This window comes from Emydura macquarii, unplaced genomic scaffold (genome assembly GCF_026122565.2).
Source record: "Emydura macquarii macquarii isolate MOO-44397 ecotype Brisbane River unplaced genomic scaffold, CSIRO-AGI_Emac_v2 contig_2636, whole genome shotgun sequence".
Classification (NCBI taxonomy): domain Eukaryota; kingdom Metazoa; phylum Chordata; order Testudines; family Chelidae; genus Emydura; species Emydura macquarii.
The window spans coordinates 8,526,332-8,538,970 of NW_027132773.1; the positions used below are offsets into that span (position 1 = coordinate 8,526,332).

At 38.9% G+C, this 12,639-nt stretch overlaps 1 protein-coding gene across 1 annotated transcript in view; it reads right to left on the reverse strand.

Annotated features, from left to right (window-relative positions):
• The window catches only part of SLC16A7 (solute carrier family 16 member 7), a 112,574-nt gene that overhangs the window by 13,583 nt on the left and 86,352 nt on the right, over positions 1 to 12,639 (reverse strand). Inside the window, exon 3 of the mRNA XM_067564137.1 lies at positions 1,192 to 1,335. Within this exon, the coding sequence (XP_067420238.1) occupies positions 1,192 to 1,335 (144 nt within the window). The remainder of the gene's footprint in view (positions 1 to 1,191; positions 1,336 to 12,639) is intronic.

A 12,639-nucleotide genomic window follows, 5' to 3' on the forward strand; every position in this document is an offset into this window, starting at 1 on the left:
GTCTACAAAAAAGAGCATATTATATTTAGAAGTATAAATCCACTGGCTTTTATCCCTCTATCCCTTTTTAAGGTTGAACATGTATCCAAAGTAAGGCTTAAAATAGTTAATAAACAATAATGATTTTGCAGGTAATCCAGCCCCACATCCACAGCTTTGAAGGTCCTGGCAGTGGAATCACTGGCTAAGCAGGGGCTGCATGGGGGTGCAGAGCCCCAGCTTCCTGCACAGCAGAGCACAGGGGTGAGGCACAGTTGGGCTAGATGCACAGAGGATTCACCTTTGGTCCTTCTCCTTGTGGTGGGTTACATTAGAGCAGCAAGGTTTTGTAGCTATGCACCGCTCTGTAGTCAAAGATGAAGGATTCCTTCTCTCTTCTCCCATGGACATACCCAGTGCCCAGTTTACTCCTTGGGTTAGGCAGTGGTCCCTGGTTTGGCTCTTAAAAAGTGGAGATGTGAGGTCTTAAACAAACCAAACCAAAGAAGAAACCCACCATGCTCAGTAAGGAAGGGTTCTTTTGAAATTATTAACTTCTCAAGTAAATTACAGATAAACATAAGCTTTTGATGTAGCGACAGAATAAGATCTTATTTGTGTATTGCATGCCACTATATGACCTCTAACCTTACCTTCTTTCTTTATTCAGAAGAGATGGTTTAATAAATTAAAATTCCTTTGGTAGTGAGGTAAATTTAACATAGTGGCCTTACTATCACTTTAATTACCACCGTTTGATCAGTTCCAGAATTTTAGTGAGTTAGCATTGTTCTTAGGAATAATTTTATTTTGAGGCCATCTGGACCCTGCCCAGCATACTATTGAGTTGGGTATGGATATATATTTTTGTGAGTCTACAGAAGCTTAGTATTAGAGTTTGCATATCTACTAGACCTTTATTCATCTCTGCTCTTTTATTCAAACTTTAGTAGGACTGAAGGCTAAAAAAAAATCAGTGCAAAATCCAACGCAAATAACTCTAATAAGTGCTGTCATAAGTCAATCAATTCCTGGATTGTAATTATAGTGCAGTACAGTATAGTACATACATAGAGAATTTATTGAATAAAATAGATGTGTATGAAGTATCTCGAGCAGTAATTTAATATCCTAAGAGTCAATTTAAGGGAGTACAGTTCAAGATAGCTGAAAATAACTGGACTAGTTACCATTTTTGAACCAGTCACTTACCTCCAACAATTCCTACACATATGTAAAGCTCCAGGACGCTGTTGCAGAAAGAAGAAGCAATCATTCCAAATGAACATAATACACCTCCTGCTATCATCACTGGCCGGCTACCATATTTGTTCACCAAGACACTGCTTATGGGACCTAATGGCAAGAAAAGGCTAAATTATCCATCATGCAGTGATAAATATATTTGCAGGTGAGTGTTTTCAGTGACTAAAAATCCCTCCCTGTGAGCCTGCCCCCAGGAGAACTTACATACTTGAAGTCAAAACGACTATTCACCCTCACAAAGTTATGCATGGGTGTGTGTTTGCAGAATCTGGCTCTGTATAATTACCTGTGATCATGGAAGTGGATCCAAGCATGTAAGACATGAGCTGTGCAAGCTGGCTTGTTACACTTCTCAAAGAACCAACAACGGGCCTACCAGTCAATAAAAGCTTTGGGCATGAATTGCAGGATTAGGCCCACAGTTTAATTAATAATTTCTGCAGTTTAATTCATAATTTAAAATGGGAAGAAGTTGTTTAATCAAGACTAAAGTTAACAGAGCAGAAGAGATTCTAAATGAGTCAGATTACAACATCTTTTGATAGGATGAATATTCTTTCTGAATTCCTTATAATTGCTGCTGTTGACTAAGGCAACATACTTAATTGTGTCAACGGGACCACTCCCCTGCTTAAAGTGTTGACATGGGGCATAAATAACTGACAGCTGGAATCTATTTTCCTTGTTCAGCTCTAATGAGGGTGATAATGTTCTGTTGTCTGAGACATCTGAATAGTGGTTGATGGTCTATAAACTTTGAAAATACAGCTACAAACCTGGTGTTTAGTTTCAAATGAAATGTATTCCAGGGTAATTTTTTGTCTATACCAAACAAAGAACCAGTATGCAATCTGTCATGATGTGCACTATATGTTCTTTAAAGGCCCACAACAGGAATAGATGGCATGTTGCGTATCAAGATTAAAAGGCTGTCAGAGCTGTTTTAGGAAGCTTGCACAACACCTGATTGTACTGTATGTGGCCCTAACTAATATTAACAATTTTACCTTTTTAAGCACTATATTCACTCCATTTAGAAACAAAAGGGGGAGGGAAGAAACAAATGTAAACTAAGATTTAAAACTGGTGATAAAAGAGACAACAGATATAAAGTGAAATTTCAAACACTGCATTTGGTTTTACTGCAAATCATTTTGGTTCCTACTGTGAATTGGCTCCAGTACAAATTTCCCATAGTAAACACCTGAAGAAATATACATCAGCATTTTCATTGGCAGCAAAACTCAAGTTCACCAAAACTGGAGATACACATTGTTTGCCATGTGTTCTATTTTGTGTCGCAATGTTTGACCTACCTTAAAACCATAGTCATGGGTTAAGTGCAAAAATCTTAGACCCATACTATGCCACAAATATTTAAGCATAAATCTCCATTGAATCTGATGGAAGTAGGATGACCAGATAGCAAGTGTGAAAAATCAGGACAGGGGTGGCAGTAATAAGTGCTTATATAAGACAAGGTCCTGAATGTTGGGACTGTCCCTATAAAGTCGGGACATCTGGTCACCCTAGAAGGAAATTTAATTTAAAAATCAATGGCATGATACAGTCCTTAGTTTGGTTAAATATACTGAAGTCTGGATACTTGTAAAAAGGTTTCCAGCACAGTTTTAAAGAGAGAAGAGGTTTGGATGACTGGCCATCTCATGAGATTTTCAATACTTTTCATTTTTTGTCAGGTCAGAGATACTTTGGGAACAGTTTCCTATGTGATAGGTTGGCATGTCTTCTTTCAGAAATAAAAACAATTACTGAGACGCATGGAATTGAGAAATCAAAATCAAAGCTTTGATCAAACAGATACATCTTGCACTGTGCCCTGAAGCCTACTGAATTTATGCTCTCATGAGCCATGTTCCAACCATGAAAGCTCATATTGAGATCACCCTTTTGCCAGTCCTGGGATGTTCAACTCCAAGAAAGAACCATCATGCTAGGAGATAGGGGGAGAGGTGATCTCTCAGATAGCTGGGTCCCAAGCCGTTTAAATCTTTGTACATTATAAACAACATCTTGAACTGCAAGTAGATGTGTACAACAAGCAAATGCAGATGATGGAATACTGGACTTCATGTACTTATAGCAGTATGACCCTCTTCTCATGAGAGGAAGAAGGAGAACCAGGAACAGGAGAGGGGTTAGAAGAGTTAGAAGAGTTAGAAGAGCTAGGGAAGGGTGGATAGGGAGAGGATGAGGAATGGATTGGGTGTTGAAAAGACAGGGAGACAGCACCACAAAGAGGCTACAGTGCCACATGGAATTATGTTGTTGACTCAAATTTATTAATATACATACCAAAGAGGAGGTTACGCATCACTGATGACTATTTAAAAGCACAACCAAACATGGAGACAAAACCCGAATAGCCTTCATCATACACCACAGAAACTAATTAAAGATAATAGGCGAATACTCCACATTCCCTAAAATTGATCCTTAAAACAGCACTCTTTTTCTCAGAATCCCAACAACGTGTCCTAAAGGTGAACATATGTGGGGGGAGGAGGAGTTTCAGAATGGGACAACAAAAGTTACATAGCAGAGGCCCTTCACAGAGAAAGCCCTGCCAGCAGCTCCTTGGAAACTCCAGCTCAAGCAACTCTACTTGTCTTAAACTGTGGCAGTAATGCATGGTGATCTCGTAAGTAGAGAGACATAGTATTCTGAAATTCGCTTTCCTAGACCCGAAGAAGAGCTCTATGTGACTTGAAAGCTTGTCTTTCTCTCACCAACAGAAGTTGGTCCAGTCAAAGATATTACCTCCCCCACTTTGTCTCTCTAATATCTTGGGACTGACATGGCTACAACTACAATGAATACAATGGAAGATCTCATAAGTAGACAGGTCCCAGCCCATTTAGCACTTTGTAGGTCAATCCAATACTTTGAACTCCAACTAGAGGGCAACCAGTACAGACCCCAGAATACCCATTGTCCTATCTGAGATCCCATGGTCTTGGGTGGGTGGTGGGTGAAGATAAAAGGGAAGCATTAGAGGCACCTGCACTCTGTACTGCCATAGAGTCTAATGTTTTAAGCGAAACTTTGAAATCAAATTGCTGACTTTCAAAATTATTTTTAACTACAACATGCTATTAAATTTTTTTTATCAACATGTATTTACCACCTTCACTCCAGTTTGATTTTGTTTTCTGGGAATATTCCAGTATTTCAGTTTAAAATCCAGACACGTGGGGAATATTAATTGTCATATATACCATAATGTGGGGTTAAGCCACTGAATGAGAAAACTCGATATATTCCCAGTTTCCATCAGACCTGATAAGTGGATTATACATTTTCTTCTGATATCTTTGCATATACTTTGGTTTTAGAGTCTTATAAAAATACCACATATTCATCAATGTATATGGATTTATGAATCTACATAAATTCTAGCTGTGAGCATGTAATCAGGCTTTTTATGGGCAAGTACAAATTTGATTTTACATTTAACTGCATCTACAATCACTTAAGTAATGTTCACTTGCCAGCATGTATCTATACCATGCTGCAAATTCTTCTTCTAAATACAAAGCAAATTTCAACCACTCAACTTCAAGTAACAAATCAGTGGCAAAATCATGCTATCTGCTAATATATATATATTTTTTTAAAAATCAAATAAAAATAAATTCTGATTCAATATGCAGATTATTTTACTCTTAAATGGGAAAATTATTTACTCATTTCAATCCTTCCCTGGATTTTCACATGATTGGTCTCTGGCTGGCAAGGCAGACAGACTTCAAGGGAAGAAGGGGACAATTGCCACCAATGTATGTATCAGACTGCAGGATAGGAGGGCTATAGAGAGATGGTTTGGGAGAGGGTCAGTGAGCTGTACAGAAGCAGCTTTTGGCAGTCCACTCCTCCTCATGTGCCTCACTGAAAGGTAGATTCAGCTCTATCTGCAGGGGAAGTCTGACTCCATAGCTCATACATTTGCAGGCTCATTTGGTAGTCTTGTTTGTGTGTGTGAGACCAGTGAGTCAACAACAACGTGAGAGAACTAATGCGAGTTGGTTCTGCAGGTGCGTATCTACTCAGCTAATCTGCTGTCATTTTCACCAGCCCTGGTGGCTGGATGTTCTTTCAGGTAGCCAGTCAGCAGGCATTTGCTAACTTGACGCAAAACACTGTTTTTAGTAAAACTGACAAAGATGCTGAGACAGGTCAAAACTCACCTTCTTCTAGGGGACTGGTTTGGCCAACAGAGGAATTAAAAATAGCATAAGATTCTGCTAAAGTATTTTCTTTTGGATTGGTCACTACTTGACTTCCTACCTCAGGACTGTTTAGCCCAGATGTTTGCTGTCTAGACAGCCATTTATACTTCTTTTTATCTCAGACTAGAGTGGACCAGATTCTTCTCAAAGGTTTGTTTTTTTCCAGGCTCTGACTCTTACCTATTGCAACACATTTATACTTAAGAGTGGGAAAAGGGAGGAGTTTTGCCCAAGTCCATGGCTGGGAAAGTCACAGTCCAAAGCAAAATGCTATTAAAAGTACTTTAAAAGAGCCACAGTCCCCGTGCCACCATAAAGCTCTAGCTTCCACCCCCTACTGCTGCATCTTGAGGGAAGACAGTTCATTCCCTGTGAAGGTAAACACATGTCCTCTATAATCAAAAGGGAATCAATCATAACAAACACATGCCAGTAGAGGAGGTCTGCTCCCTTGGGCTCCCAGAGATTTTAAAGAATGCTTTTGGATGTCTCTAATAGTTCTTCTCCTTGCTTTTCTCTTTTAAAACTTCTCACTATTATGGGAGCACCCAGATGTGTATGACAAATACAGGAAAAGATGGTTTCCAACTTCCTCCTACTCCACTCTTTTCTAGACTTGCCCTTTCCAGAAAGCATGGAAATAGAAGACTGAAAATGTTGATGAAAAATTGAAATATTTTGTATGGATATTTTGAGCAAGGTGTCTCCCATTCTCTGACTATCTACACTCAGTATAAAGTTATTCCTTCCTTGCATCTGAGAACTCTCAGCATATTACATATAAAAAGAGGAAACATCACAGAAGCATCTGCTTGACTAAATTGGGAGGAATTTGGTCAACATAGATGACCAGCTTGACAATAAAAGTCAAGTTTTATCAAAGCAAGAAATATAGATAGACTATTCCGAAGATTATCAGCAGGTAGATGGCAACAGCTGAAGCCTTATCAAATGGCAAAGGAATCTGGATTTCTATCTGGAGATTTTTTTTTCTTAAACTGTCACCAGTGGGAAAAGCCGGATGTATTAGCCAGCTCTCAAAAATCAGCGCTCTGAAATTCTTCACCATGATCCCGTGCACTCTCTATCCCCTGGTCATGTACAATTCCTGAGTGGCTTATTTTACACCCTCTTTTTAGTTGCTTTTTCTTCTTATGCATTTCTCATTTTCTGGGCCCGTTTCTCTTTAGCCTTGAAGCTAAATTAATCATTTATACTAGTGCTACTGAAAAGAGTGGAAACGTTTTACATCCACTTTGCAGTGATGTAAATAGCTACAAAAGGGGCAGGGCAACATAGTTTCAGGCCCACTGCTTTCTCAGTATGTAAATTACTCTTATTTTGCACACCACAGGATGCCAGGTTAGTGCGAGTGGCACTAATTTTATCATTTACATTCTTGTTTTTTCTCTAACATAAACTTAAAGTGTAATCGACATCAGTGGTTAAGTCACTGATTAATTTGACTTGTTGTATTTTGCTTTAGTATTTGTTTAATGCATTTGGGTATATATAAAGTACCTGTATATATTTGGGTATATCATAGGTAACATAGGTTATCTTTCCTATATATAAAGTACCTTTATATAATACAGTATATTATCTACAATACAGAATTAAATCAACTTAAGTTACATAGACAATCATAAACAGCTTTAATTACATTGGTTGTGCACGTCCACATAATGCTTCTTGTGTCGGCGGAGTGCGTCCATAGTCATTACTCTTGTGTTGACAGAGAAAGCATTGCATCGTGGGTAGCTATCCCACTGTGCAACTCATCACCCTCTGCTGCTGGGAGCTATGGGAATCCATCCCATCATTCCATCAACTTCCAACTTCATTTTGCGCCATTTTTCAACAGCCCTTGTAAACTGTGTGCCCGCCATCTCTGCCTGACAGCATCAATCCTGAACTGCTGACCAGTCTGGTGATGAGCATTATGAACACAATGTGGCTGGTCCTGCAGTATTTCATGAGATGCAAAACAGAGACTGAATTGGTGGGGCCTACCTTGCTGTCTGCCATAGAAACAAATAATTTAAGATTGCTGCAGGCATTCATGGAACAGCTGCACACAGTGGACCATCAATATTTGGCTCAAGAAATAAGCACTGAGTGGTGAGATCACATCATTGTGCAGGTATGGAATGATGAGCAGCAGCTGCAGAACTTTCAGATGCACAAATCCACTTTTCTGAGTAGTTTTATATCATCTATATACCACTTTCCTGAGTAGTTTTACATCATCTGCAAATTTTGCCACCTCACTGTTTACCCCTTTTTCCAGATTCTTTATGAATATGTTGAACAGTACTGGTCCCAGTACAGACCCATGAAAGACACCACTATTTACCTCTCTCCATTCTGAAAACTGACCGTTTATTCCTGCTCTTCATTTCCTATCTTTTTAAGCAGTTTGTGATCAATGAGAGGACCTTCCCTCTTATCCCATGACTGCTTACTTTGCTTAAGAGCCTTTGGTGAGGGAACTTGTCAAAAGCTTTCTAAAAATCTAAGTAAACTATATCCACTGGATCACTTCTGTGCACATGCTTGTTGACACCCTCAAAGAATTCTAGTAGATTGGTGAGGCATGATTTCCCTTTGCAAAAACCATGTTGACTCTTCCCCAACAAATCATGTTCATCTACATGTCCGATAATTCTGATCTTTACTATAGTTTTAAGCAGTTTGTCTAGTACTGAAGTTAGGCTTACTGACCTGTAATTGCTGGGATAGCCTTTGGAGCATTTTTTAAAAATTTGCATCACATTAGCTATCCTCCAGTCATCCGGTACAGAAGCTGATTTAAATGATAGGTTATGATAGGTTATGTACCACCATTAGTGGCTCTGCAATTTCACATTTGAGTTCCCTCAGAACTCTTGGGTGAATACCTTTGAGTCCTGGTGACTTATTACTGTTTAATTTAGTAAATGAATTTATGTGTGTGGCTTCAGATTGGCTCTGTATGTCGCTCGCCTCTGTGCCACTCTGTTCTCTACAGAAATAATTGTTGGGTGGTGCGGCACAGCTTCCTACAGCAGGGGAAGAAACAAGGCAGTTCTGCAAAGGAAATTTCAGCAGAAGTTTACCTACAAAAAAGTTTCCTAGAGATCTCTATGGAGGATTCCTGGGCATCACCGTGTACATTAACAAACTTTTCCACTGGTCCTGCACTGTGCGGATGCCAGGCTCTGTTGTTAATTTCTGTCCCCTATCCCTCCTCTACTATATAACAAAGTACATGAGAGCTTAATCTCCTTTCACCGTGCAATATCATAGTAAAATGAGCATTTACTGTAGTTCCTCTCTTCTTCATCTTGCACATCAGAGTCAGATTGCTGGGACTGGCTAGACCCCTCTGAAATAAAAAAGAGGTCCTGACTTGCCATGTCACCATATGATCCTGTTGTGTGCTCCACATCATCCTCCAACTCCACTTTCTCATCCACCACTTCGTCTTCGGAGTTGAGTCTGCTGGCCACTGCATCCAGTTCCCCTAAAGTATACATGGGGCTCTTGGCGGTGGATGTGGGGTCTCCGCTGTGGATGGTGTGCAGCTCCTTTTAGAAGCAGCATGTCTTCGACACCACATCAGAGCAACGGTTGCCCTATTTGCCTTCTGGTACGCCTGTCTCAGCTCCTTGATCTTAGCACGGCACTGCTGCATGTCCCTGCCGTGCCCCTTCTCCTTCATGCCACTAGCAATCAGCCCGTAGGTATCAGAGTTCCTAAGGCTGGAGCAAAGCTGCGACTGCACAGCCTCCTCTCCTCATAGAGCCAGCAGATCCAAGAGATCCGGTGTACAGGAGCACATCTGCTGTGGAAAGCCATCATGGTCAGTTGGGAACATGCTGCGTGAACTGTGCACACCAAGCAAACAGGAAGAGGAATTTCAAAAATTCCCAGGCCTTTAAACAGGGGAGGGGCGCATACCTGTATACCTTCAGGGTGGTGGAGTTCAAACTGCTGACCAGAGAGGTCAGGATGGTCACCTCCTGGAGGCCAATTATGGTGACATAAACAAGCATAGTGTCTACACTGATGCTGTGTCATTCTGTCTATATTACAAAAAGCCCTATGCCTTTCATCAAGATGGTTTTATTATGTCTGCAAAGCAGGGGAGTTACATTGGCAGGAAGAGCACTTTAGTGTGAACATCTCCACTGTTTTGTCAATGAAAGCTGACTTTCGTTGACAAAAATGTGTAATGTCGACAAAGCCACAGATTCTATTTTGAGTGTTTACATGAGACTTTAGTGCTTAGTACACCTTGTCTTGACCCTTCTGCAAAGTGGAAAATTTAAACCCATTGGACAGATCCTCAGCTGACATAAATCATCATACCTCTATTGCAGTTAATTTACACTAGCTAAAGATGTGGCCCTAGGTGAACAAAAGTACTCTGATGTAAAAATAGAATATATTATTGTTCCCATTAAATAAACAGAATTACCTTTTCTTTAAATAATAAAGGTATCAGTAATCTATGCTGTTCTTTTCCTCTCACTTGTTAATTTCTCTTTTCAATCACCATTTTAATCTTTCCTCTTTTGCTAAGCCATGATGGTGTATATGAGCAGCAGTTAAAAAAGCAGTTAAAATGACTGAATAATAAGGCATAAAAAAGCAGATGTTTGAAGGAATGACCCTTTTTCTTTTTATAAAATGCTACTGTGGTAATATGATCTTAACAGAACTTGACCAATAAAATATTCTATTGTTCAAAATCATAACATGATATTTTTGTTGAACTGAATGTTTAGGAGTCATATTATGTGTTATACATTTAACATACACATATACAATCACACACACACTTACCTGTTCTGATCTTTTTGTCATCCCTGTAAAGAATACATAGTTCATGAATGATCTAGCACTGATGACAATGAAACAGCTTTCTACTTAAGGTTTCTAAGAGTTCAAAGGATGCAAACCAGATGACAATATTCCCATTTCATAATACCTAGATGTTTCCATTGCATAATATCGAGAGGTAGTGGTAGTGGCAGATCAGTTTTAAGGCCACAGAATAGAATAAAGGAAGATTTATTTGGCATAAAATCTATATCCTGCAGAGCTCTGAGATAGAATAACATTTATGCCATCATGTGCCAGTAATGCCCCATGTACATTGGCCAAACCGGACCATCACTATACAAAAGAATAAATGGAGACAAATCAGACATAAAAATGGTAACATCCATAAGCCAGTAGGAGAGCTCTTCAATCTCCCAGCTAACTTGAAAGTTGCCATACTTCAACAAAAAAACTTCAAAAACAGACTTCAGTGAGAAACTGCAGAGCTGGAACTCATATGGTTATCTCATTACAAGAAGTAATTGTCACTGTTCACACATTCATACCTTCTAATCAATGGTTGTGAATAGACCTCATCTACCCTAACTGAATTGACTTTGTTAGCATTTGCCCTCTCCCTTGTTATGTTTCTTACCCTTCGATGTATATATATACCTCCTATCTGTGGTTTCCATTTCATGAATTTGATGAAGTGGGTTGCAGCCCATGAAAGCTTATGCCTGAAGAAATTTGTTAGTCTTTAAGGTGCTACAGGACTCTCATTGTTTTTGCTATATACAAACTAACATGGCTACCCTTCTGGAATTTATGAGTCCAAATATATTAGGTGTACTCCATTAATTTATAAGAAGAAGAGAATCTAGGACACTAGAATCCCTGCTTTCTTCTCTCTGTTCCATCAATTGTTTATATTAAGAACAAATACATTTCTCTTAGACAGATTGCTCTTAGACTTAACTGGATGATAGCTAATCAGACTGCAAAGACGATAACACCAGGGATTAGCTGGTACGGGTATCAAGCTGCCTCCAATGACCTTCAGTTCTACACAGAGGTCATCTTCAAGTCCTTCCTATGTATACACAGAAGTGACATTTATTTTATTAAATAAATAAATTTGTTTTTTAGGTATCTTCTCAATTCTTACTTCTAGTTTGACTTATTGCTGTAATTTGTGATGGAACTAAAAGCCTTTAATGCTCACATTGTGTTTAGTATACCACCCACTTGTGCTTTGAATTTTCTTATCTGTCTTGACTTCTGTATTGAAATACACTAGACGTTGCTTAATACAATGATGGCATTTTAAACATATGTTAACAATGAACACTGCATACATCAAACTTGATCACTTTGAAACCACGAATTTGAAACGAGTCAATTTGAACAATATGACACTTTTGTACATAATATAAAAGTCAAAAGAAATTGAAAATAAGCACAATCGTTTTATTTTTAGCTTTCAGTAATTCAGTGTTATAGATGGCAGCCTGCCAAGTCAAATGATATAAATACAACTACAAGTTTGGACATATGGTTGGCAAAGTCAATGTAGATCTTTTCTCAGTCTGGATTTATTTCTTTTTTCTACCAGACTGGAAATGTCTGAAGAACTTTACAATCTTAAGAACCTCCTCCACACATGTCAGTTGAGTATTTTACTACATACAAAACCTATTTACATGTGATGAGTTGATTTGTTTGGACAAAAAACCCTAGGTTAGTTTGCTAAAACAAAATCTTATTTTTCCCTTTATAAGCTCTTTGCTCAGCAACAAATGCTATTTGGAACTTTCTGACACTGCTTACAAAATGGCTTCTGTGGCATCAGGTGAAACATAAATTTTTTAGTCTGGTACTTGTTCACGTCCTTGGATAACGTTTTAAAATCTATTTTATTTTATATTTTTAATGGCTAAATGGAACTAGTGGGCTTTGTGAGGCGATACGATTTCTATTTCCAAAGGCTTTTGATCACTGTTGTAGGATTGGCGGGGTGTGGAGATAGGTGTGGGTGCAGAATGGCATGGAGGAAAGGAACCCCAAAAAAGGATACATGAGTTTTAAAATGCTAAAACTTGTCACAATTTGCAGTACATATATCTACATTCTCACATTCTCCCTGCTTCCCCCTCCCAAAAAAAGCCGAATGTTGACTTAAGGTTGCTAAACTGCAGAGCTCATCAGCACAAAGCATATAAATCAAGGAAAAAGCAGTAAAGTCATTCAATATCCTATCTGCACTCTATGCATTAGTTCCTCATCTTAAGCTAAACTACCTCACTTTCATCACTTGTAGCCCACATATCTCCAA